General features: G+C 39.2%; 1 protein-coding gene across 2 annotated transcripts in view; it reads right to left on the bottom strand.

Moving 5' to 3' along the window:
* Positions 1 to 24,974, bottom strand: part of Tbck (TBC1 domain containing kinase) — a 136,240-nt gene that overhangs the window by 16,724 nt on the left and 94,542 nt on the right. For both annotated transcript variants that reach the window (XM_057793406.1, XM_057793405.1), the window contains exon 24: positions 6,199 to 6,374. In XM_057793406.1, coding sequence (XP_057649389.1) covers positions 6,199 to 6,374 — 176 coding nt within the window. The remainder of the gene's footprint in view (positions 1 to 6,198; positions 6,375 to 24,974) is intronic.

Here is a 24,974-nt window from a genome sequence, read left to right as displayed (position 1 = left end):
CAACTTGCCGGGTGTTGTTTATGGTAATGATCTTTATTCGGCTAGTAAGGAAAGTTGAAGTATTATAAGCAGAAAAACAGCATACTGGGTTTGGATTTAGGTACCACTGTGGGAAAAGCGCAGAGGAAAGTGACGATCATCTAGCTCATACCGCTCCTCTCTTCTCAGCTGGCCTGAACCAGTCGCCAGAAAGAGGTTTTGTTTCTCAGAGAGCACCTCTGGACTGTGAACAGCTTTACTTTTAGTGGATTTACAGCAGCAGGAGCACTGCAGATCTATCCTAGTCAGGTGCTGGGATGGACACGCCCATCCAGCCGACCTGCTCCTCCCTTCTTGTCTGCACAGCCTGACACACTGCCCCCGGTGAAAGCGTGACCATTGGCCACGGTGTTTATGTTAGATAATCCTACCACACTGTGTCATGTCTGGCGGAGAGGAGGATATGGAAGGAAGATCTAGGTACTTGATACACATTGGGTCAATCTTATTTTCTCGAAAATGAGAAACAACAAAAACGATGTTTACATTTATTCTTGAACATAAAATCTAATTTGAATGAGTCTATATAAACCACATAACAAAAAATCATAATCCCCTGCTCTAGGAGTAAAACTGCTTAAAGTTACATTATGTGAATACCTGGTTTGAAAAAGTAAGCCACTTGAATATAAATATCAATTTATATTTATAAATTACAGATTAATTAATCTGAAATTACAGATACATCTGGGGAATTTCTATATGCTACTTAGTATGTACTTTTAAAGTAGATTTGTCTATACTGCTTTTTATCAGTAAAAGCATGTTACTAACTTGCTATTTTTCCAGAATTTTCTGTTATGCGTTATGGTTTAATTTTTTTAAAATGGGAGATTAAATGTCAAAATGCTTGACAAAATGATAAAAATAAGAGTTTTGGAGAGGAGGAAAGTTCTGTCTAAAGCCCCACACACTTCAAGTCTCCCATTGTACTTGGAAGCAAAAGCATCCAGAAGCAGAGCCTTAGACCACAGCTGCCCCAGCAGTGCAGTCCTGGAAACTGTCTAAGCACACCCTTCCCAGAACACTCTTTGTCAAGAAGCGGAGACTGAGTAAGCACAGATGCTTGGACACACAAGGCTGGCAGCCTCTACATTTTCTATCCATAACTGCATTGCTGGCAAACAACACAGGAGAAGAGCCTGGCTTAGCTAGAGATCAGTGCATTGACAACAAGCAGTCTTTTAGTATACTTGACATGGAAGAAAACAATTAGTTACTTAAGGACCTTTTGTCCTTGGTGACTATGCTTCATTGCTTACAGCACAAATCCATATAGGGCTGACATTAGGATGAAGTAGGAGTCTCTCCATTCCCTCAGGCAGACGCTCACCTCCTAATTACAAGCCACACCTGCCAGAGACCAGGTGGGCTGCCTACCTGTGGACCTCCTCTACTTGATGACCCCCAAATGATCCCCAAACTCCCCTCCTTTCTTACTGTGTTTGAATCTTCAGCTCTGGTGGTGACTCCCTCCTGGACCAGAGGCCACACCTGCAGCCAGAACTTCAGGTAAGCCACCTGCTCTCAGACCTCCTTCACTCTCTGATGCCCCACAGCCTTGACTCTATTCCCAAGTCTTTCTTCCCATCTTGTCCCTATGTCTCAGCTGCTAATTCAGGTGGAGTCTCCCTGCTGGATTAGGGACCATGCAGGCCACCAGAACTCCAGGTAGTCTACCTACCCACAGACCTCCTCCAATCTCTGTGCCCCCTCCCACCTCACATTATTCCCAGTCTTCCCTCTTAGTTGCTGTATTCTAGCCCCCAACTCAGGTATAGAACCCCTGCTCAACCATAGGCCACACAGGCCAGAGAGGAAACAGAAACTAAGGGACAAAACACCCATCTGACAAAGACAAACTCAGAAATCAGCACAGACATACAATCACCCCAAATGCGGATGCCTAGATGCCAGAGTAAGAACACAATCAACAATGGCCAGGGCAATATTGTACCACCAGTGCCCAGCTATTGTACTACAGTAAGCCCTGAATAGTCCACACAGGTGAATCACAAGACAAAGACCTTAACCAACTTTATAAAGATGGTAGAGGTCTTAAAGAAGAAGTAAGTCCCTTAAAAAAAATCAAGGAAAAGACAAAGAAAAATTTGGAGGGAATGAAATGAGTAAATTACTTAAAGCCATGAAAAAAAATGAACAGTTGAAGGAAATGAATAAAGCTGTTCAAGATCTAAAAATAGGAATAGACACACTAAAGAAAGCACAAACTAGAAATGAAAAATCTAGGTAAGTGAACAGGAACTACAGAGGCAAGGAACTACAGAGGCAAGCTTCACCAACAGAATACAAGAGATGGGAGAGAGAATCTCAGGTACTGAAGTTATAATAAAAGAAATATATATACAGGTCAAAGAAAATGTTAAACCTAAAAAATTCCTGATACAAAACATTCAGGAAAGCTGGGATACTATGAAAGGATACAGGAATAGAACAGCAAAAATCCCAGTTCAAACAGCTTACACAACAATATACTAAGTAGTTAAAGTGGATAGAAATTTTAAAAATGAGTCCTGAGCATAACGTACTTATATAGGTAAATTAAGTGGGAGTATTCATATCGTATGTCTTTACTTCACAAAAATTAATTCCTTTAAAATGCATGGTCAAAATTCAACTCAGAAGCAATCTCATATTTCTGAATCCTGCAGAACAGAGTATTTTGTTGATTATTATGGCCAGTGGTACTAACCTTTATCAGACCCCACCAACCTCGCCAATTATGAAATCCTACATGTCTCTGTGCTGGCCTGCTTTGTGTTGACTGGTTTAAATAATTTAACAATATCTCTTTACACGCATTTGAAGACTGGACCTTTACTTTTAGGCTAAAAGGGGAACAGAACTAAGCCCGTGGTTTCTCCATATGTATAACTGAGTAGCATGAACTGAAATAAAAAATGTTCAGACATCATTTTCTCACATACTGGAGTTGGTATTAGCTAGCAGCACCCTATTATCCACATTTAAAAATCTCACTTTTAACACCTCATCAGTGGCTCCCACTACAACTTCACTTGGGTGACTCTCATCCCCCATCTCTATCCCAGCAACGGTCTGGCAACGTAAGACAGCACTTACCTTGAGCTTAGAGTTGCAGAAGCAGCTGTCTAAAGCTTTTGATTTTTTCCCTGAAATCTATTTTATTCACAATCTTTTCAACTTAAAACTTTATAAACAAAGTGGCCAGATGACATTTCTGCTGAGAAATGTCCCATGGCCCAGATCTCTCAGTTCAGCTCTCCTGAACCAGGACCTAATAACCACCATTTGAAATGGAATCATTGGGCTGCCTTTCTGCAAATGGTTCATGTAACTTTTCTCTGCCTAAACACTTTATTTATTTAGACAGGACCTCTACACCCGTGTCCTCCTGTGCCAGCTTCCCAAGCACGTGCTAAGGTTACAGACTTGAGCTGCTGGCTCCATTGTACTTTTCTGTAATCTCTTAAATATGTTCTTCGCCTCTCTGGACTTGATCCTCAGAGGACTGTGTTCTCATTCCCAAACGTCTTCTATCCTGTTGCTCACTGAATCCACTTGGACCTAAGCAGCTATCATCTTGTACCCATCCTTGTATTTCTATGATATTTTGGGTATGACTCACATCACAGTGTGATGCAATTATCTATTAAAAAGTCCACTCTAATTCTATGACCGGAGAACAGGGACTCTGATTTAACTTTATATCCCTGTTGTCTAGCAAATGTCTTTAAACAGGACCAACTGGTTTGGATCTAGTGCTAAAACAGCAAATGACACCGACTGCTAATGTAACCCTAACAACTATTAATCCAAGCAGTGGAGAAATTCCCAGCAGTAGCTACCGTTCAGCCCACATTAGGGAAGATCCATTCAGACATGGATGGAATGTTTAGATAGACTGAATACAAACTTACACAGGGCGAGCAAACTCTTGCTGAACCTCCTTATCGCCTGTCTTCCTCTGACCACAGGTATCTCCACAGTACTTTGAAAATATTTTTAGAAATAAATTCTTTGTGAGTAGTGAAAATAATATTAGCACTCACTGAGTATGGTGTAATGATGGAACAGTTGGGGCCGCTTTCAGATTAAGTGAAGTCTTCAGCTGTATTTCCTGTTTTTCTTCCCCCCTTTTTTCTTCCATCTTTCCCTTCCTCCTTCCTCCCCCCCTTTCCTAAGAGCTTAGAAACAAAGCTGTAAACTCAGCCTTTACTTGAAGCACAGGAGATTAACATTCCCTCAGAGCGGTTCTGTTTATAGATAGCATCAGCTGGAGCCACATTTGCATGACTAAGGCCACCTTTACTATGAACTCCAGGAAATCTGAAACTCTAAATATTTATAGCTACCAAATCAACAGCTGGGCTGGGCATTACCTTTGAAACCATTAACATTACTCATAAAGTTTATGCCACTACACAAGAAACATTTTCTATTGCCTTTCTCCAAAAATTCCCATGGATATACTGAAAAAAGCTTTACCTAGAAACACTTCACCTCTGGAGTCTGGCAGTGCTGTCCAGCCCTCAGCTTTCTTTGCAGTCCTCAGAAACAGGCAGGTGGCAGTTGATCCTGCTTTGCTAATTTACTTCTCTTTACGCAAAACCAAAACATAGACAACAGCTAAGTGACTGCTGCATCCATGGACCCCCAGACAGCAGCTGTAAGCCATCCGTGAAGGCAGCTCCTTAAACATACTGGCATATCGTTCATTTGTTCATAGCCAGTCAGAGGCTAGCATAGGAGAGCTTGTCTCCCGAACTAACCAGAAGCAGAGGGCAGAACAAAACTACCTTTCTTTAGAGAAGGAAAATTACTACAGTGTTCTTTTTTTCTATGTTTTGTAGCAAGAAAGAAATGGAATTATTTTAAAGGTACACTAATTAGACATTTAGTCATGTCTCAAAACGATTGGTAGAGTGATACGAGACCTAAATAATTGTAAAGTTTTACCTTGATGAAAGGTAAAACTACTGAGTCACCTGCCATAATACTTCATAGGTACTGTCAGGGTTTCAATAGCTGTATGTTGTTTTTATTGCTTAAGTGTATTTATGTTTTGCTTGTAGTATGTATGTATACTCCATGCTTGCATGGTGCTCAAGGAGGTCAGAAGTGGTATCAGATTCTAGCCCATGGCTTTAAATTCTAAAACCATCATCACTGGGCTACTGAGATGGTTCAGTGAGCAAAACTGCCTGCCACCAGAGGACCAGAGTTCGATTCCCAGGACTCACATGGAGGAAGAAGAAAGCCAGCTCTACAGGATGTCCTCTGACCTCCACATGCACACTATAGCATGTGTACATTCACAAATACATAAAAATGTAGTAAAGATTTAGAACAAAAAAGCACACCATTATTACAGCTTTAAGGAAAATTAGATGTTTGAATGAATGGGTTAAGCCTGACAAATTAAGTCATAAAAAGAAAGGATTTTTTGTAGTAATACTCCTCTTTTTTCAAAGTATATCATTATATTCCAACATTTAAAATAGTTTTCTTAGATTTTTGTGGCTGTATTTGTTTAATGGGATCCACACAGGCAGAGTTGCTCTGCTGGTAACTAGGCTATGTATACGAATGGGTACTGAAGGTAGCAGCTAGGGTTTGAAGGAACGTGGACAGCTTTGGAATGAATATAGAGCTTGAGAATCAATACAAATAACAGTGGCCATTAATTTATATTAACTGAGTCATCTCAATTGTGAATATGCTTAACAGTCTATGCTGAGACTAATATAAACCTGGCAAAAAACCAAAGATTGGCAGCTTGAGGTTGGTGCTATCTGTACACAAGTTGAATATAAATATTAAAAATAAAAGTATGAGGGTTTCATACACAGATCAGGGGTAGAGAGCTTCCTAAGACAATCAGTGCCCTGACTTTGGTCCCCAGCACTGATTTGTAGAAGTCAAATGATATCTGGAACTATGATGCATATCAGAGAGACAGACACACACACAGAGATCCTAATGTTTGGAAAACATTTTTATAACTTTGTGCACTGCATGCAATTTCAGAGCTACTTAGCTATTCTAGTGCAGAGGCATTCCAGAAATGCCCACTGCTCTCACCACACAGCCTGTGTAAGGAAAGGAAGAAATAGGAGTAGGGCAAATCCACCTTTTCAGACCACTCGGCAAGGATACTCTTCACTGTTTCGGATGTCGACCACCAGAAGCTTTGGCTTACTAGACTTTGTTTTCTTGGTGGGGGTCTTGAAGTGGCCAGTCACTGAGAGCTCACACAAATCAATCAAGTCCTCTGCTGAAATCCGGGGTGATACTTCTGATTTTAGGTCATTTAAAGTGATGGATTCTCTTGACTGAAAATAAAGCACAAGGAACAAAAATATTGACAATTTTATAAAGACAAACTACAGGCATTTAATAGCATCAGCATAGCCCAAGGAGAAGAGGACTCGAACTCATTTTGGCACTCTATGGTGTAACTGTGCTCCTTACTAAGTAGACCTCAGACCACTAAACTAGGACACTGGCTTCATCTTTGCACCTGTCACATGGTACATGGCTATTTGACACCAAGGATATTAACAGTCATTCTCTGTGTTACTTTGTAAAGAGAAGAATTAATTCTTCCTTGCCCCCACAATAGACAATGCAATAAATTCAACCTGACAAAATATTAACTGAGTATGACTGTTGCTTTTGAAAATGTATGTGATGTAACTTGAGAATATAAGAGCTTTCATGGGCTAAGGATGTAGCCCAGTGGAAAAGCATTTGCCCTGCATGCATGAGGCCCTAGGCTTCATTCCCAGGAAAACAACAGACAAGCAACACCAGCAACAAAACCAATAGCTTTCAGAATTTACTGGAAAGTATGGCAATCCAAAGAGAAATTATTTATATGCTTAATTATTATCAAAATTGAGCCTAATTATTATCTCATTTTCAGAGTTTCATTCTTTTGTTCTACTTGGAATCTGCAATTTAGTATTTCTAGGAAAAGAAGTACACCAAATAAGTAAATCACCAGACAAATTTATTTCGAAAAAAATTGTGTTCAGTTGGAGTTTGATATCAGTTTTCATCTCTGGGGTTCCTCTGACTCTGTGCACAACTCTTTAGTGGTAAACACTTGTTTACTTCCTTTATTAACTTTAAACAGAAATAAAAACTGATAAGCTTTATGGGTTTATGACGATTAATAAAAATAGGCATTAAGAACATTATTTTTTTTTCTTTTGAGACAGGGTTTCTCTGTAGTTTTGGAGCCTGTTCTGGAACTAGATCTGCCTGTCTCTGCCTCCGAATGCTGGGATTAAAGGTGTGTGCCATCACCGCCAGGCCCGAACATCATTTTTTTTAATATTAAGAATTGAAGCTACTTAAACATTTTGAAATGACTGATAAGCAGTCACACACCAGAACTTCCCTATCCCTTTTTTAGACAGTAGTCTTTGCAGGTGTTTCTCATGGTCTCCATATAAAGCTATGTACATCTTAGGAGATGAAGCAAAGAGCTTTTGTGCTTCAGTTTCAGGAGCAGGAGAGAAATCACTGACCAGTCATGTCTTTCTAGCCTTCTCTGGATGTACAAAAAGAATTTTAATGATACTCACAACTGCCTCTGCAGACTAATTTTAGAGCTAATAAACTAAGTCCTTAAGATAAATTACAGTACTCCAAGAAGAGGACAGTCATGTTATTATAAAATACATTTTCTAGTAGTTTTTAGTTTCCTAAGAAATTTTATTATTTTAAAATTTATACCCAGAGGCATAACAAAGATCCCCCTGCACCACCTCTGCACCAACAGCACATACGTCAGTTTCTAGCTCATGGGCTTTGTTATAGACAGTGGACAGGAATTTAGAACAACTACAGAACAGGTCTGCATGCTGACTATAATTTCAGTCCAAGAACCTTTTTATAAATACTCATATCAAGCTCAGGTTTTATCCCAAGAAAGTTCTGTCTAACAGTACATGAGCCTTAAGAACACACAACTATTCATCATTTGGTATTTTTAGATTTGAATTCTTAACAATGAAAACTTCTCTTTGTTTAATTTGTATTTAAGCTTTCTGGGTATATGAATATGTGGATGTACATGGGTATGTGGGTTCATGTTTGTGTGTAGGTGTGTGTGTCTGTGTGTGAGGGTTCACGTGTGTGAGTGTGGCATCCAGAGGCCAACTTCAGGTGTCATTCCACAGGGTCACTCACTGTGTTTTTTTCTGAAATGGTCTCTCATTGCTCTGGAAAGAGGCAAGATTGCCAGGCTGGCTGGCTTGTGAGCTCCAGGCAAGCCATCTTTTTCTGCCTCCTCAGAGCTGAGGCTCCAAGGCACACTACTGGGCTTGGTTCTGTAACTTGCATCCTGAGGATTGAGTTCAGGTCCTCATGCTTGCACAACAGCCACTCTGTGGACCCAGGGTATCTTCTCAACCCCTTTCTTCATTTTGTGATATGGTATTGCTACACTGCTCAGACTGACCTTGAACTTGTGATCCTTCTGCCTCTGCCTTTTAAATACTGAGATCAGGGGGCATACCTTCATATTCAGGAGACAGCAAGCCCAGATAGTAAAAATTCAGTATGTACATCTGAGAATTTAACAAATCATATTATTTTGTTTACCTAGAGTCAGAATTTACTTGGTAGATCACTGGTGAAAATCCTATAGTAGTCCAGACCTTTGAAATGGCTCCCTGCATGGATTCATAGTGATTCTCACCAAGTGTCAAACATCGAAATCAGGTAACAAGACATGCACACGACACATTTTGCTGATTGTAAGTACAGCATTCTGACACCTGGGGAAAGGCCTGGCTTCTACTTCTCATGCATTAGTTCTACCCTTAGGAGCTCTACTGCTGAGTGCATTTATATACACGTGTAACAGTGATTAAAGAACAGAGGCCATGGATTTGATAGAGATCAAAGTGAGTTTATGGGAAGGGTTGGAGGGAGGAAAAGAAAGAGGGTGAAGGATGTAATTATAATTTCAAAAATAAAAATTATTTTATAAAAGCAATCTTTCTAAAGAAAAAGCTTTCATTCATACCAGCCTTGAAGTGGGGCAGTAGAAACAGGAATTTTAGTAAGGATCTTATTTGAAATATTACCCCCTCCCAAGTTTAATTCCCAAGTATCTAATCACTGTTTTGGGCTCAAATCCCCTGATCAGTGACTCACTGACACAGAGGTCTCAGAATATAGAAGCAGCTTTCTCAAATGAGTCTGTACACTTGGTCTTTGCATCTCAAACTACAAGAAAGTTGAGACACAGTAGCTACTAAGGAAAACTGGGTGAATTAATGAAAAAGTAAAGAAAAGCATATGAGAAACATAGGAAAACAGGTCAGGAGAAAATATGATGAACACATCTTGGGCCTACAGTTTTAAACATGAGGCTTGGGAAAAGATAGTTACAGACAGCAAGGTGAATTTAGATTTAGACATGTAAACCGGGCTTCACAGAGTATACCACACTGAAAAGATGAATACAGCTAGAGATGGAAACAGATGTTCGTGAGATGTCGCAGCTGGAGGGTCATACCAGGAATCGGCATAAAACTATAGTTAAATTTATAAGAAAAGGTGAACCAATAAAAACCAAAGAAAAATTGGCAAAAAATTGATTTTGGCAATCACAGCTTTAAACTGATAAGACAACCTTAAATGTTGTAGTATTAGGAGAAAACAGAGTTGAACTGTTTTTAGAAAAAATTTATTATTTTTCTCTATGTAATTACTAAGTAGCCTCTGAAGTGTTCAATATTTCAAGTGCATGCATGAAGGACATGTATTTCAAGTGCATGCATGAAGGATAGCCTTTTGCAAAAGCTACAGACATGAAGCTTTTATCATTTTCAGGTTTTCAGAGAAAGGTCACTTTAAAGACATTACTCTAAAAAGCTCTACCATCTGCAATGTTTTTTTTTTTCTGTACATTTAAAAGAATATATTACTCCAGTAGCACTTTTTATCTTCCTTATTTTTAGAGGAATAGAGGTTACTGTTTCTAAGATTCAGAAACAGCATCTGCAACAGGGTTTGAAATAGCTGTTCTGCTCTGGAGGCTGCATAATGCGTTTTTCACAGTGGAGAGGTTTTGTTCCCCTAAACAGAAGAGAGATAATGTATGTGAGTATGAAATACAGAGAGGAAAGACAGGATTTCTTTCAGTGATTGAGGAGAGACAGGATTTCTTTCAGTGATTGAGGATTTTATGCTAAAAATGTCACAGATGTGCTCTATAAAAGCTGAGTGTGAGCTAAATTTCTTCAAAGTCAGTAATTTTCCCTTTGATTTACACTATCAGCTTGGGGATATTTCATCCATTGGACCTCAGTTTTTATCATGAATAATTGAAGAAAGAGATTAAATGACACTGTTATTTACTTTAACTTCAGTGTTCTTTGACTTCATTTCTGATAAGGAATACACTCCCAAATTCCTGCTTCCTTCCTTGAACAAAAGTGAGAAACTTGTTTAGTACTGTTATTTGATGCTTTGCTTAAAAAGACAGACCAGTGAAAATTTAGTATGCAAAATCAAGCTTCTGGGTCAGCCCCGACCCAGTTAAAGTTGTTCTCAGTGAGGTCTGGAGAGATGGAGGTTTAAGTGAACACTTCAGTGTTAGTGATTTCTTGGGGAAAGGCAAGGGTAAGGTGACAGTGTGGGTGGGGGTGGGGTGCTGTTTCTACTTGCTTACTTGGGTAAAAGTTTCTGGAAATGATTTTCAAATAAAACCAAAACTCATCCTATTCCTGATCTGAAATGAAAAGGAAGAAAAGGGTGGAGAGGCATCACTATTTAATCCCTAGAGGCGGAGCTCCCGGCTACTGCTGCTCCACACAGCAGCCTGAGCAAAGGGCCAGAAGGTGACTTTGGGGCTAAGTACCTGAATTAAATCTGTAATTTCATCTCAGATGCTAACCCCCCAAAGGTGCGGTCAATTACTGAGGTCTGGCTCTGATCTCATTGGTTGTCTCTCTCACTCTTTTCGTACATGTCAAAGTGTTTAGCAAAACAGCACATTTGTTAGACTGTTCCTTGCTACTCAGTAGTTTGTTCATCACTTTGCTCAGTATGTAACCAAGGAGTACCAGATAAATGGTCAAACAGTCTCTGATTAGAAGCTTTGGTATATGCTTGAGAGGAAAGTTGTGTTCTCCCTATTTGTTCTTAAGACCTCACCAAGAATAAGGTGGTCTGTCAGGTCAATAAAGGGCTTGCATTATTATTATCATGACTAATTTCTGATGAAACATTTGCTGACCAGTTTTTTTGTCATCTGGGAAGAGGGAACTTCAGTTAGAATGCTTCTGTCAGATTGGTCTCTAGGCAAGTCTGTGGACATTCTCTTGACCGAAGACAGATGTGTGAGGGCTCATCCCATTGAGGATGGTGTTAGCCCTGGGTTGGTAGTCCTTGGGTGTATAAGAAAGCAGACTGAGTAAGTCAGGGGGAGCAAGCAGGTAAGCAGCATTCCTTCATAGCCTCTGCTTTAGTTCCTGCCTCCAGTCCTTGTGCTGAGTTCCCTTGGTGATGAACTATAAGCTGAAATAAACCGTGTCTTCCTCACGTCACTTTAGGTCATAGTGTTTACTTCATCAATGGAAAGTGAAGTAGAACACAATGTTTATTAATATCATGTCAGTCTCAAATGAAAAGAACTCAAGGTTTCAGCAGACAGCATAGAAAGCAAACAAAACACTCTGCTGTATTTTTAAATAACTAATTGCTTATTTGAATGCACCATAAAAAAGTCAGACAATTCTCAAGAGGACACTGGGTACTGAAGCATCAAAGTCCATGATGTATTTAACCATATTTTTAATTTTCAACTACGTGAAGGCATTTTGATTTTAATGAGCTCAGCAAGGCTACACATATCACACCCAACCCTAAAACCAGAAAACATGGAGATGTACCTTGAGTTTGTAACATAATAAGGCATATTATAGAATATGAGCTGACAAATCTTAAGGCTTCCTTTCAATAAAGCTAAATTGGCCCTTATGTTTCATATTCTCATTGAGGATAAAAGAGTCTAAAAGGTAAACTAATTTTCCAATTCATTTAATCTCTGAATAACAAATTAAGAATAAACAAATATAATATTTTTAGAAGAAAAGCTAGGCAAAGTATAGCTAGGATGGTAAAACAGAGGGCTTGGTATGGAACAAAGGAAAATCTGTGTTTTGAGGAGAGGGGGAGAACTGGAAACCAGCTAGGAAGCAGCACAGTTCTACACAGCATTGTGTCAGAAAGGCAGCTGCAACCCCCACCGCCTCCCTGGTGGAGACCCTTTGCTGCTAAGGAAGGGTACGTAGGAAACTGTGGCCTTCACACTCAAGTGTCAGACCTGCAGTCCCAGCATAGGAGTATACAAAGCTCTCAGTCTGGGAGCTGGCTTGTCTGAGTGGCTGCTCTGTTCCAAAGACGGTATCTTCTACAATAGTACTGTCTGATATCACCTTGCCGGGCCTTACCTGCAGCTTTTGACCAGTGGATGGATCACTGGACCCTCTCAGCATCTTGCAGTTTCAGCACAGGATGCCTCTGCTACATATCTAGGTCCAATATGAGATGGACCTGCAGGTTTTAGGGAAGTCTCTTCCACCTCTCAAGACTGGAGCTCCTAACACAAAGTCCCAGCTTCATCTACAACTGCATTTTAAGAGCTGGGAAAGGTATGGTTACATTCTGCAGTTGTAGTAATTTGGCTGCCAGAAACCCAGTCAATCCTTGGCACCATCAAAACCCACTCAATGGGGAATACAGTAGATTTCTGCCCTACTCTACAGTCTGAAGATTAAAGCTAATACAGAAAGACTTGTCTGTCTCCAAAGTGGGGAGATGACACACATGTGCCATTATGTCGAGTACCCACCATGATGAGTGACCACCATGCCAAGTGACTACCATGCTGAGTGACCACTATGCCGAGTGGCCACCATGCCAAGTTACTACCGTGCTGAGTGACCTCCGAGCTGAGTGACCACCATGCCAAGTGACCAACATGCCAAGTGACTACCATGCCAAGTGAGTATCACACCAAGTAACCACCATGCTGAGTGGGAGAGCTGTAGCTTTTGAAGAGGTAAATGAGGTGACTAAACATTCTCTTAGATTAACAGGAAAGACAGGCAAGACTCAAAATTAGAGGTGAAGACATGGGTTTTTTGTGCACAGCACAAAAATGCAAAGAACCATGAGAAATCACTATTAGAAATTATTAGTAAAAATGTGGAATGCTTAGAAAAAATAGACTTCTGAATATATGCTATCAAAAGTGACTGAAATTAAGTAGAAATCTAAATATATAAATAATGAGCTACACAACACTGAAATAATAATTAAAATCTTCCATCTCAAGAAGCCTCAAGAACATGACAGCTTTGTTGATGAATTACACAAAATATTGAAGTGACTTATTCTAATTCCTCTTAAAGTCCTCTAATTGAACTGGGAAGAATGCTGCCAAACTATTCTTATGGAGCCAGCATTACCTGAGTATCAGGACCATACAAAGGTCCCACAAAAAGGAAAACTAAAAGTAGACACCCCTAAAGACTGTAAATGCAAACGTCTTCCACAAAATAGTAGCAAACCAAATTTAGCAGCACCTTACAAACATCAAACAGCAAGCTCAAGAGTGACTCATCACAGGGATGGATTAAAGGTTCTAATACACAAATCAACTAATGATACAACACCTTCAGAATGGAGGGTCATCTCAATAGATATAGAAAAGGCACTCAATAAGATTTAGTATTGTTTTATAATAAGAATTGTCAGTGAGGCTGGTGGTGACACCTTTAGTCCCAGCACACAAGAGGCAGAAGAAGGTAGATCTCAGAATTCAGCATCAGCCTGATCTTCAAATTGAGTTTCAGGTCAACATATTGAAACTGTATTTACAAAAACAAAAAGCATTACACTGTCAAGAAATTGGGATTAAAAAGAATATACCTCAAAACATTAAAGGTTAAAGATTAAAATAAATTCTACAGCTATTCCTGTAAGATCCCAAAAGACATTAATTTTCATTTTTTTAAAAAGATAGAACTGTCTTTTGATAATTGAACTTTTAAAGAAAGAAATAGACTGAAGCAGTGACCCCCACAGGAGCAGGTACAAGGGAGCAACAGCTGAGGGAGCAGGCCCAAGCCAGAGACCTCTGTGGGTCTAGGTGCCAGTAAGGAACCTCCTGGGGAGCAGGCCTGAGCCAGAGACCTCTGTGGGTCCAGGTGCCAGTAAGGAACCTCCTGGGGGAGCAGGCCTGAGCTAGAGAACTCTGCAAATAGGGACCTCCATGGAAGCAGGCCCAGGCCAGGGACATCTACAGAAACAGGCCTGACCCAGCTACCTCTGCTGGAGCAGGCCTAAGGCAGCAACCTCAGTGGAAGCAGCCCCAAGCATAAAGTTAATTTATTCATGTTTGAAGATGATATAATGCTATAAATAAAATCCTAGGTCAAAAAGTTATTGGAATTAATTTACTGAAGTTGGACAGAAAAATTGTTTTTTCAAAAACAGTAATTTTAAAATATATGAACAATGCATTTTTGAAAAAGAATTTTTGAAAAAGATATCAGGAATACAATCCCATGTATGGCAGTTACAAAGTAAAACATTTTCAAGTAAGTGTGAAACTGAAAAAGCTATAAAATGAAAATTAGAAAGCACCAATGAGAGGCACTGAAAAGGATAAAATTTAAAAGGCATCCGGTGTTCATGTTGTTCCATGTTTATAGATTGGAAAACTTATGTTGCTGAGATGACTATTCTACTCTTTTTGCTCAATGCAGTTCTCATCAAAATACTGGTGACTTTCCCCACAGAAATAGAAAATAGCCCTAATATTTACATGGAAACAGAAAGGATCAAGACAAGCTATAAAAATCTAGGAGGTGGGAAAATGAGGCATCATTATATTCAACCTCAAAACATATTATAAAACTATTGCAACAAAACCATATGTTACTATTATGTGATATACACATATAAATGGAGAAAACAGAAAAATTTAAAATTAATTTATAGTCCTATAGTCAAATAATTTTTAACAAAGACACCAAGAATATCTAGCAGAGTAAAAATTGTCTATACAATAAATTCTCAGTCTCAAAATGACCAGGGAAAAGCAAATCAAAAGCCAAGAAAGTGGTGAAACATGCCTGTGTTTCAGCATTGGTGAAGTTTAGGTAGGTACCTTGAGTTAGACAGCAGTGACACAAAGCACTAATGTGTCATTCAATTCCAATTAGAAAAGCTGTTGTCAAGAAAGCAAAAATAGCAAACGACAATACAGATGTGGAGAAAGGACAGTGGAAATGTAAATTTGGTGTGGGACAATTCTGTATTCTGTCAATTACGTTATAAATAAACGCTGATTGGTCAGTAGCTAGGCAGGAAGTATAGTCAGGGCAACCAGACAGGAAGTAGAGGTGAGTCAATGAGAACAGGAGAATTCTGGGAAGGAGAAAGCCCATTCCTTCCCAGTCCTGCCCAGACACAGAAGGAAGATGTGACCGACCCTGTTGAAAAAGGTACTGAGCCATGTGACTAACATAGATAATGATGGGTTAATATAAGTTATAAGAGTTAACAAGGAGCCTGAGCTAATAGGCCAATCAGTTTATAACTAATGCAGATTCTCTGTGATTTTCTTTGGGGCTTACCGGCTGTGGAAACTAGGCAGGACAGAAACCCCAACAATTAGGCCCTCATGTTACATAAATTCATATAGATATTATGGAGTACAGTATAGTACTCCTCAGAAATCTGAAAACAGATGTCCTATAATGATACAGCTATTTTCCCACTGGGAATATAGTCAAAGGAGATAAAATCTTTGTGCCAAAAGACACGTTCATTTACTATATTCACTATAGTGTTGTTCATAATAGCTAAGATATGCAATCTATCTAAATGTTCTGAGTAGACGAGTCCATAAAGAAAGTGTGTACATAAACACTATAAATTATTGTTTATTGAGCCCTAAAGAATGAAACTGCCATTTGCGGTAACATGGACAGATGGCCCTACTATATACTAAGTGAAGAAAGTCAGACCGAGTCAGACATCACTCATTCTTGTTATGCAAACTGGTGAGTCAGTGTCATAGAAAAATGGAATGGAACTGTGGTCACTTGGAAGGACATTAGAGAAAGTGAATCAAAAGAAGTTCTCTAAGGAGAACTAAACCACAGCTAGGGAGGAAGATTAGTTCTGGGTTTTCCGTTACACAGAAGGGTGAGTATAGGTTCAAACAATGATCTATTTCAAAATTCCAACATATGAAGATGATTAGTGCTTGAAGGAATGGAAATTCTTATTACTGAATGCATTACTATATATTATATACACGTATTTAATTACTAAAATGTACTGCATAAACATACTACAAACACTGCCCCAATAAAGGGAAAACTCAATAACCTATTTCAAAAGCAAGTCTACCAAACAGAACAGAAATTCTAACTAATTAAAATTATCAGCTATAATGTAATGAGTGAATTAAATCAGTACCCAGTTAAGATAGTCAGTTTTTTTTTTTTTTTTTTTTTTTTTTTTGGTTTTTTCGAGACAGGGTTTCTCTGTGGCTTTGGAGCCTGTCCTGGAACTAGCTCTTGTAGACCAGGCTGGTCTCGAACTCACAGAGATCCGCCTACCTCTGCCTCCCAAGTGCTGGGATTAAAGGCGTGCGCCACCACCGCCCGGCAAGATAGTCAGTTTTAAAGCTGGTAAACAAAGAATCTTCATATCCCCTTTGGTTTAATACAACTTGAAATGTAATAACATACAATCCAAGAAAATATTTGCTAAAAGTTATAGGTAATAATTTTTTGTAAGGATGCAAATATTTAAGATAATATAGTCTATAAAATATAAACATACATTTTGATACATACGTTCCATTAATTAAAAAATTAATTTTGTCAAATTATGAGATGTTTAAGTGTGTTCATATTTTATTTATAGAAGTAAAATAGCTACTATATTTTTAAAAGCAGGCAGTAATTCATTGGTTAAAATACACAAGGCAGGAGAGAAATCACAAATGCAGAAAGATCATTTAACAAAATCCAACATTCCTTTTGAGGGCCCTGGAGAAACTAGGGATTAAGAGAACATACTCAACGTAAGAAAGGCCATATATTACAAACCTGGGTTCTATAAGAAAGCGAGCAGAGCCAGTAATGGGAGCAAGCCAGTAAGCAGCACTTCTCCCTAGCTTCTGCATCAGCTCTTGCCTCGAGTGTGTTTTGTGATGAAATGTGATGTGGAATTGTAGAAAAAATAAACCCTTTCCTTCTACTCCCAAAACAGAATAGAGACCTGAGATATAAGTCCACCTAACTGCAGTCACCTGGTTTTTGACAAAAAAAGCTAAAAATGCATGTTGCAGAAAAGCCTCTTCAACAAATTATGCTGGGAAGACTGCACATGAACACGTAGATGTAAAGTTATAATCTGAAATACTGCTGTAAACATCTCAAGATACAGGCATAGGCAGGCTGGTGAGATGATTTAGTGTAAAGGTTGTTGTTGCCAAGCCTGGCCACCCATGATACCTGGGGCCCATAATCAGCTCTTTCAAGTTATGCTTTAATCTCAACTGTGCACTGTGGCATGTATGTGTTCACACGTATACACTCACACAGACACAAAATAAATACATGAAACAAAAAAGTTGTAATTAACTTAAAAAGAATGCTAAAAAAGACATACTTTATTTTCCTATCTAAAAATTTATTTCAGTTGAGGTATCACATGCACAGCATAATTGTGATTTTAATAACTTCTTGGTATGGGAAAAGAACTATAAAAGATGTAATTGAAAAATAACAAAAATATGTGTACAAATCTAGTTTGCCATAAAGGGATATTTAGAATCAACAAGAGTAATTTAGTTTGTCCAAGAAAATGAACATCTTCATATTAAACTATGTATTTGAGAAATAAAGTAGAGTACTTAAGACTGTTAGCTCTACTTGGTTGTCCCTTGCTAAGTGCTTATTTTGTTTCTTCCTGTAGGAATTCTGCACCATAACTCATATACCACACACATACACAGAGAGAAGGGGGGCAGGGAGAGAGAGAGGTGAATTTTATTTATTTGAGCTTGAAAGAACAGCAAGCCCTTCTGCAGGAATTCTCTCACAGGTGTGAGGGACAGCTGCAAATGAAGGTCTGGTTTTACTTCTCATTATAGCCTGTTAGTCTGTGTTAGTATGTGGACAAAACAGGCTAAAAAATATCAAATTTAAAATTTTACACATAAATGTGACCTTTGAACTCACATCACAGAACTTGTTTCTTTGCTTTGCATATCTCATAGGAAGTGCTGAGCAGACCTGAATAAATGGGACACTTATGGCTTGAAATTGGCAAATCATTAAACTTCCTGGATCCTGGGTATAACTGTGTCTCTTGTTGCCACACTGTGTAGAATTGTGCCAGGATCCATTTCTATTTAAATGTCACAGAATGCCAGTGATTCATGAAATGACATCCCTGAACATTGAGGCTGTGTAAGGAACATGTCTGTGCAAGACCCCAGATATTCATTAGCTAGCAGGAGTCAGGCTGCTGTACCCGTCACTCTCCATGAAGAAATGCATTCTGTAGACTCACTGCTGGAAAACACTGCTAGAGGATCTGTGTCAAATCGATACTGAATTAAACCAGGCTGCACAGAAACTGTCACCACGGCAGCCTTGCCAGCAACATCACGTGGATACGCTAACTACGCTCTGTGAGAGCAGCCCTGCTGCCATGGAGAAATGTGCCGCTGTCTTCATCAGCTCAGCTGCCAGTCTGACCAACCCTACTTTGAAGACTCTACCCTTATATTGTGTCAATTGTTACTTTCACCAGAAAGAAAATAATTCATCTTTTAAGATCTCTATCCTAACTTTGCACCTATCACCCCCAGCCAGTCTTCATCATCACAATTTATTCTATAATTCTCCTGGTACAGTTTTTGTCTGACCCTGACCGTGGGCATATTTTCTATGCTCATTTCACTTGATGCATTTACAGGGCACATCTCTATTCAGAATATTCTTGCTTAAGGTGAAAGCAGAGGGGTGGTATTTACAATGTGATGAGTTAGAATTACAAGACTCTAGGATTCCTCTAACCAAGAGAGGAAACAGTTGGTATGTATGCCATTACAAATTCTGATTTGTCCAATATAATTTCACAAAATAAAAGTAAATGTTTAAAAAAGACCATAACAAAATACCATCTATAATTTTTAAATTTTAGATGGATTCAGGGAAACCATTAGCTCTATTGAAATGAGAAAAATATGAAGGTCCAAAGGGAAAAGCAATAATAAACACCACTAACTTGCAGTTCCTTGACCTGGAAAGAGAGGCCCATTCTCAAGTTATCTGGTTACAATATTTACTTAAACTTGTCTCATTTCACAAAGGATTTGCGATAACTTTAGTTCAACTTACAACCTAATACACGTTTTTATTTTTACCCCTTTCAGATACATTATTTCCATCTGCCAAAATAGTTTTCTGGTGTACTGAATTAAGTGATATCCCAAATCTGGAACTGATACTCAAAAAAGGAAGTTTATAAAAAATGATAAAAATCTTGCTAACTCTCGACTTGAGAAGCTGTTTTAAGTAACAACTGGGTTCAGGAAATGAAGAACACAGTTGTACATGAGACATGCAGGCACTGCACGTTTTCTTCTCTGTGTCTACGTGTGTCTACATTGATACTATGTTTCAAACCACCTTCCTTCATGCCCATGTATTCACTAAGGTACTTGGAACAGATATAGTCCACATCAATGTGAAATGAATCAAGGACCTAGCATGTGCTAAATAAATATTTGCTAAACAAAATTTTCCCTAATAATGAGAGGGAGAAAAGAAAAAAAAACATTCCTCGCTTAAAACGAAACAAAAGTTATCAGAAGATGGTGGGCTAGGAGCCACGTTGGAAGGAGCAGTGGATAACACTTAAACAGAAAAAGAATATTTTCTAAATCAATCAGCTGTTTCTCCAGGTCCAACCTCTACTGATCAACAAACCTGTTCTATAACTGAACATGTACTTTCTCTCCAGACAAACTAGACTAAGAGACCAAACTTACCAGGAAGTTTACAAAACTGGTGCTGGTGGGGACTTCAAAGAAGGCTTCCTAGCAACTGCAGCTAGGACCTCTATCAGTGACCCAATAGGAAAAGTGGGGATGAAACACAAACACTAATGCAACACAAACACTAATCAATCAGTGTGCTACAGGCACCACAGGGCCAACCACTTCTGACCATGTGGGCCTCACCAACCACAGTGAGGTAGAGTTTGCCTTGGTTATGCACAGTCCATAGAACAGAGTCAAGAAAACACCAAAGGCAAAGAAAGCTGGGAGGCCCAGGAGAAGACTCCCTTTAAAAGCATATAGAGCACAGCTAGACCAGGAGCACAGAGGAAAGGCAGTAGATCATGAAGAGACAAAACTGCATTCAACTCAGATTGCATTTCCTTAACGTCTCTGTCCAGCTCTCCTTCCCCACGACAGCATGCTCCATCTGCCTGGAGTCCGTTATCTTCTGTCACAACTCAGCTGCCCCTCTCCCCGCAGCTAAGTCTAATCCAGACAGTACAGTGGGGCACAGGAGGCCAACGCTATTCCCTACTGTTCTCCTAATGATTCTCTTCTCTCTCTCCTTTTTTCCTTTTTCTTACCCATTCCTCTCGCTGTCACATCTCTCAAAGCCCAGAGGCTGACCCGGTTTACAACATCTGGGCACAAATCTCTACCTCCCTTTAAAAGTCTGCTGCTAACCAAAGCTCCCACACATCCACGCACTTTTTCTTAGGCCTCAATTACTGCCACACCTACGAATGCATCTCTACTTCTCATCTACAAGCCCACTCCTATCACCAGACTTGCTGGGATCGCTCACCCTTCCTTTCCCTCATACTAATGTCTCAGCACAGGCTGTACCAGGAGGGGCTTTGCTCACCAAACGAACCTGTACTTAGCAAGTGCCTGCTCCCCAGTCTGCTCTTCTGGTCAGTCAGAGTGGGCTAACCACTGGGTAGTGACCACTGCCGAGAAAGCGCTCACCCCACAGGGGCAGACTGGAGACAGAGCCTGCGGAACACCAGTCTACCAGACGAAAACATCACCACAACTGTGTGACTATAACACATTTAGCTCAAGCTAAAATGATGATGGGCATGAAAACCTCAATAGAGCAAATAAAACATTAAGGGGAAATCTCCCCAATAGAATGGATCATGTGGAAGATAGTCTATCAGACTATGAAGACAACATAGAGGATTGATCATTTACTCTCTTCTGAGCGCTATAATCACATCCATTGAAAGAAGACAAACAACTTGAATTAAGAACAAAAATGGTGAAAATCTTAAGCAATGATATAACCTAGATCCCAGAGCAAAAACAAAAGTAACATAAAAAACCAAGAATACCTGTCTCCTCCAAAGTTATCAACTGCATCCTTATGAACACTGATCAAAATAACTTTCACAAAATTCTAGATGAACTCAAAAGAATAATTATAAATATGGTAAGACAGTTCAGAAAACAATATTTTACAAGAGAAAATAAACAGCTGAATGAAGTAACGAAGTCATTCTACAATATAATATAATTGGGGGTTTAGAGACAGGGTTTCTCTATGTAACTGTCCTAGCTGTCCTGGAATGCACGTTGTAGACCAGACCACCTACCCTGCCTCCTGAGTGCTGGGATTAAAGGCATGTGCCACAACCACCCTGGCATTAAAATATAATTTAATAAATAGAAATATTGAAGAAATTTCAAGCTAAAATGATGGTGGAAATGAAAAAAACACAATAGAGCAACTAAAACATTCAGTGGAAAGTCTTCCCACTGGAAGGGTCATGTGGAAGATAGAGTATCAGGCTATGAAGACAACATAGAAGAATAGATCATTCAGTCAAAGACAGTCAAACATTTAAAACTGTAGGGATATAATACACAAGCATCCTGAAATTCCAGAAAGAGACAAAACCTATATAGTACAGGCATACAAGAAGGAGATTTTCATGAAAAAAGCCATAGAAAGTATTTTTAGTAAATCATAGAAGAAAATTCCCTAAATCCTAGGGGACAGAGCCCCACCATATACAGGAGACACACAATACATCAGACAGGCAGGAGCAGAAAAGAAACTCCTTGCATCATTATAGTTAAAGCACTGACCCAACACTACACTAAAAAGAAATAGAATACACTGAAAACTATAGAAAAGTCAAGCTGCAGACCAAGACAAGCCCAACAGAATAACAGCAGACTTTTTGATATGATCCATGAAAGCAAGAGCTTGAACTGATGTATTTCAAACTTTAAAAGATCAAAATTGCCAATCCACTCTAATATATCCAGCAAAACAGTCATAATTGATGTAAAAGCAGACTATAGGAATTTATGACCACCAAGGTAGTCCTGTAGAGGATACTTCAGTCGGAGAGAAAGATAAACACATCCAAGAGACTATGGAATACAAGAGAAAAAAGTAAATGATGCTATGGCACTCACTGAAAAAAATAGGGGAGCAATACACACATGTCAGTAATTACTCTGAATATCAATAGTCTTCTTTACCCACAAAAAGATGCAGACTACTTTTGGCTGCCTCTGAGAAACACATCTTAGTGAAATGATGAAAACAGGTATTCCAAGTAAAGAAACAAGACGACACTGTTATTCTAATATCTGACAAAAATAATTCAAGCTAATAATTCTTGTCAAAAAATAAAGATGTTCAGCTGATACTGATCAAGAAAACCATCCATCAAGAAGACATCACAGTCCTAAATATGTATGTATCACATTCATAGGCTTATCAGATGCTAGATTGTTTTTTGTTTTCATAAAATGAAGCAGGCTTTTCCATTTTTACTTTTAAAATATTTTTTATTATTTCTAAGAGTTAAATTGTCTTATTTTTGTTTTACTGCTTTCCCTTTTCAACAGGATAATATACAAAATTTATAAATCATTCATTGCTTAGAAAGAGAGCCTTGTAGGTTCTGAGATATATAGAGCCTGGCCTAATGTTAGGACCACACATTCAGAATGTAAATATTTTTATATTAAAATGGTAGCCTTTCTATGTTAGGGACTTGGTAACAAATGCCGTACTTGAATCTCCAATACTGCCACTGGGTTATTTTGTTGTTGTTTAAATGAAGCTTAGAACTCTTAAGCAATAACTACATATCAATAATACATGTTCTGACAATATTAGCTTTTTAAAATTTTGATATTCCCTTTTTCACAGTATAAATTAAATATTATATTCTATAATAAAAATAGCAAAAACATGAAATCTGTGTAGTATCTTGGCTTTGGAAAAGGATTTCAAATATCATACATTCAACACCTAAGGTGCTACAGCCTGGAGCCACTTGAGACATGAAGAAATGTCTGACTCTGAACTCATCTAGAGGTTATAAACCCCTAAATATTCCCATCTTTGGGATTCCTTAGACATTTTGCTGCACTGTCTTATAGGAAATGCATAGATACCCTGTGAAACCACTCTGGCCCAGCTGAGGGACTCTGACCCAGGCCAAGGGGTGAGCTGCACTGTAGGGACAACTACAGTGATACAGGGGGCGATGAAAGGCATGACTGTTGAGAAACAGCAGATTAGTGTACTCTGGTTCTGAGTCCAAGGTTCTGGCTAGCTCCCTACGAACCCATGGCAGTGGAAGGACCAAAGTCAAGCACCCAGTTGTTTCCTGTTGTCTTTTTCTCACTGTACCATGCTACAGTGGTTGTTATAGAAAAGGTGGAGGTAATCCTGTAATTTGTACTGATACCTGGTTTGCAGGGCCTTGAGCAACTCTAGATCCAACCATTACTCCACAGCAGCAAACACTGCTACTAAGAGAAGAAAAAAACAAAAAACAAAACCAAAGACCCCAGATCCAGTTGTCATGTCAACCCTGGGTACACAATCCTGGAAACTTGCTCATATCATTTAAGACAAGATCCTTGACAAGTGCTGGTGCCAGCCAAGAGTAACACTAAGGTTTCCATTTGCCTTCTCATCTATACAGCTCCCATCATTATACTTGATCTAACAATCCACTCAAGTTAGGACTGGGTGTGAGCACCACAGAGGTAGTGCTATGGCTTTAGCTGCAACCTCTGGACTCAAGCTACTGTCTGATGTGGGATTCCCCTCTGTATGTTGTGAATACCATTGGTTAATAAAGAAACTGTCTTAGGCCTGTGCAGGGCAGAATAGAAGTAGGAGGGGAAAACTAAATTGGATGCTAGGAGATAGAAGGCAGAGTCAGGAGAAGCCATGTAGCCCCGCTGGAGACAGACATAGGAACTTTATCCAGTAAGCCACAGCCTCATGGTGATACACAGATTAATGCAGATGGGTTAAGATATGAGTTAGCCAGAAATATGTTTAAACTATTGGACAAACAGTATGGCAAATAATATTGTTTGTGTGTGATTATTTTGGGAGTCTGGGCGGCTGGGAAATGTACAACTTGCCTCCATACAACAACTGTCTGATTGAAGAGCAAGTGCTTCCAGAATCACCACTGCTGGGGCTGCCCGAATCAGAGGGCCTTGCCGGAAGCAGTTAGAACTAACATGACTTGATGAATTCTGGTTACCTGAAAGGGCCCACTATTCCCACTGCAAGAGAAAACATACAGTGAGTATCACACAGCCCATGACTATCAACAACATACCTGCTAGGATGACGAGTGTCCCCATTTTTGTGTGGCTCATAGGAAAATGAGTTTCTGTCTCAATCTCAGTCTGCATTGTGTCCAAGTTACAGGGAAACTACACATGGTGTCAGTTTAGAAATACAGCCAGAATTGTATTCAGACTGACCAATCTGATAGAAAAAAAACGTTATTGCAGGAGTACAAGAAAT

Source organism: Chionomys nivalis, chromosome 18, assembly GCF_950005125.1.
Source record: "Chionomys nivalis chromosome 18, mChiNiv1.1, whole genome shotgun sequence".
NCBI classification, from domain to species: Eukaryota; Metazoa; Chordata; class Mammalia; order Rodentia; family Cricetidae; genus Chionomys; species Chionomys nivalis.
The sequence above is the reverse complement of the archived record's forward strand: the minus strand, read 5'-3'. Positions and strand labels throughout refer to the sequence as shown.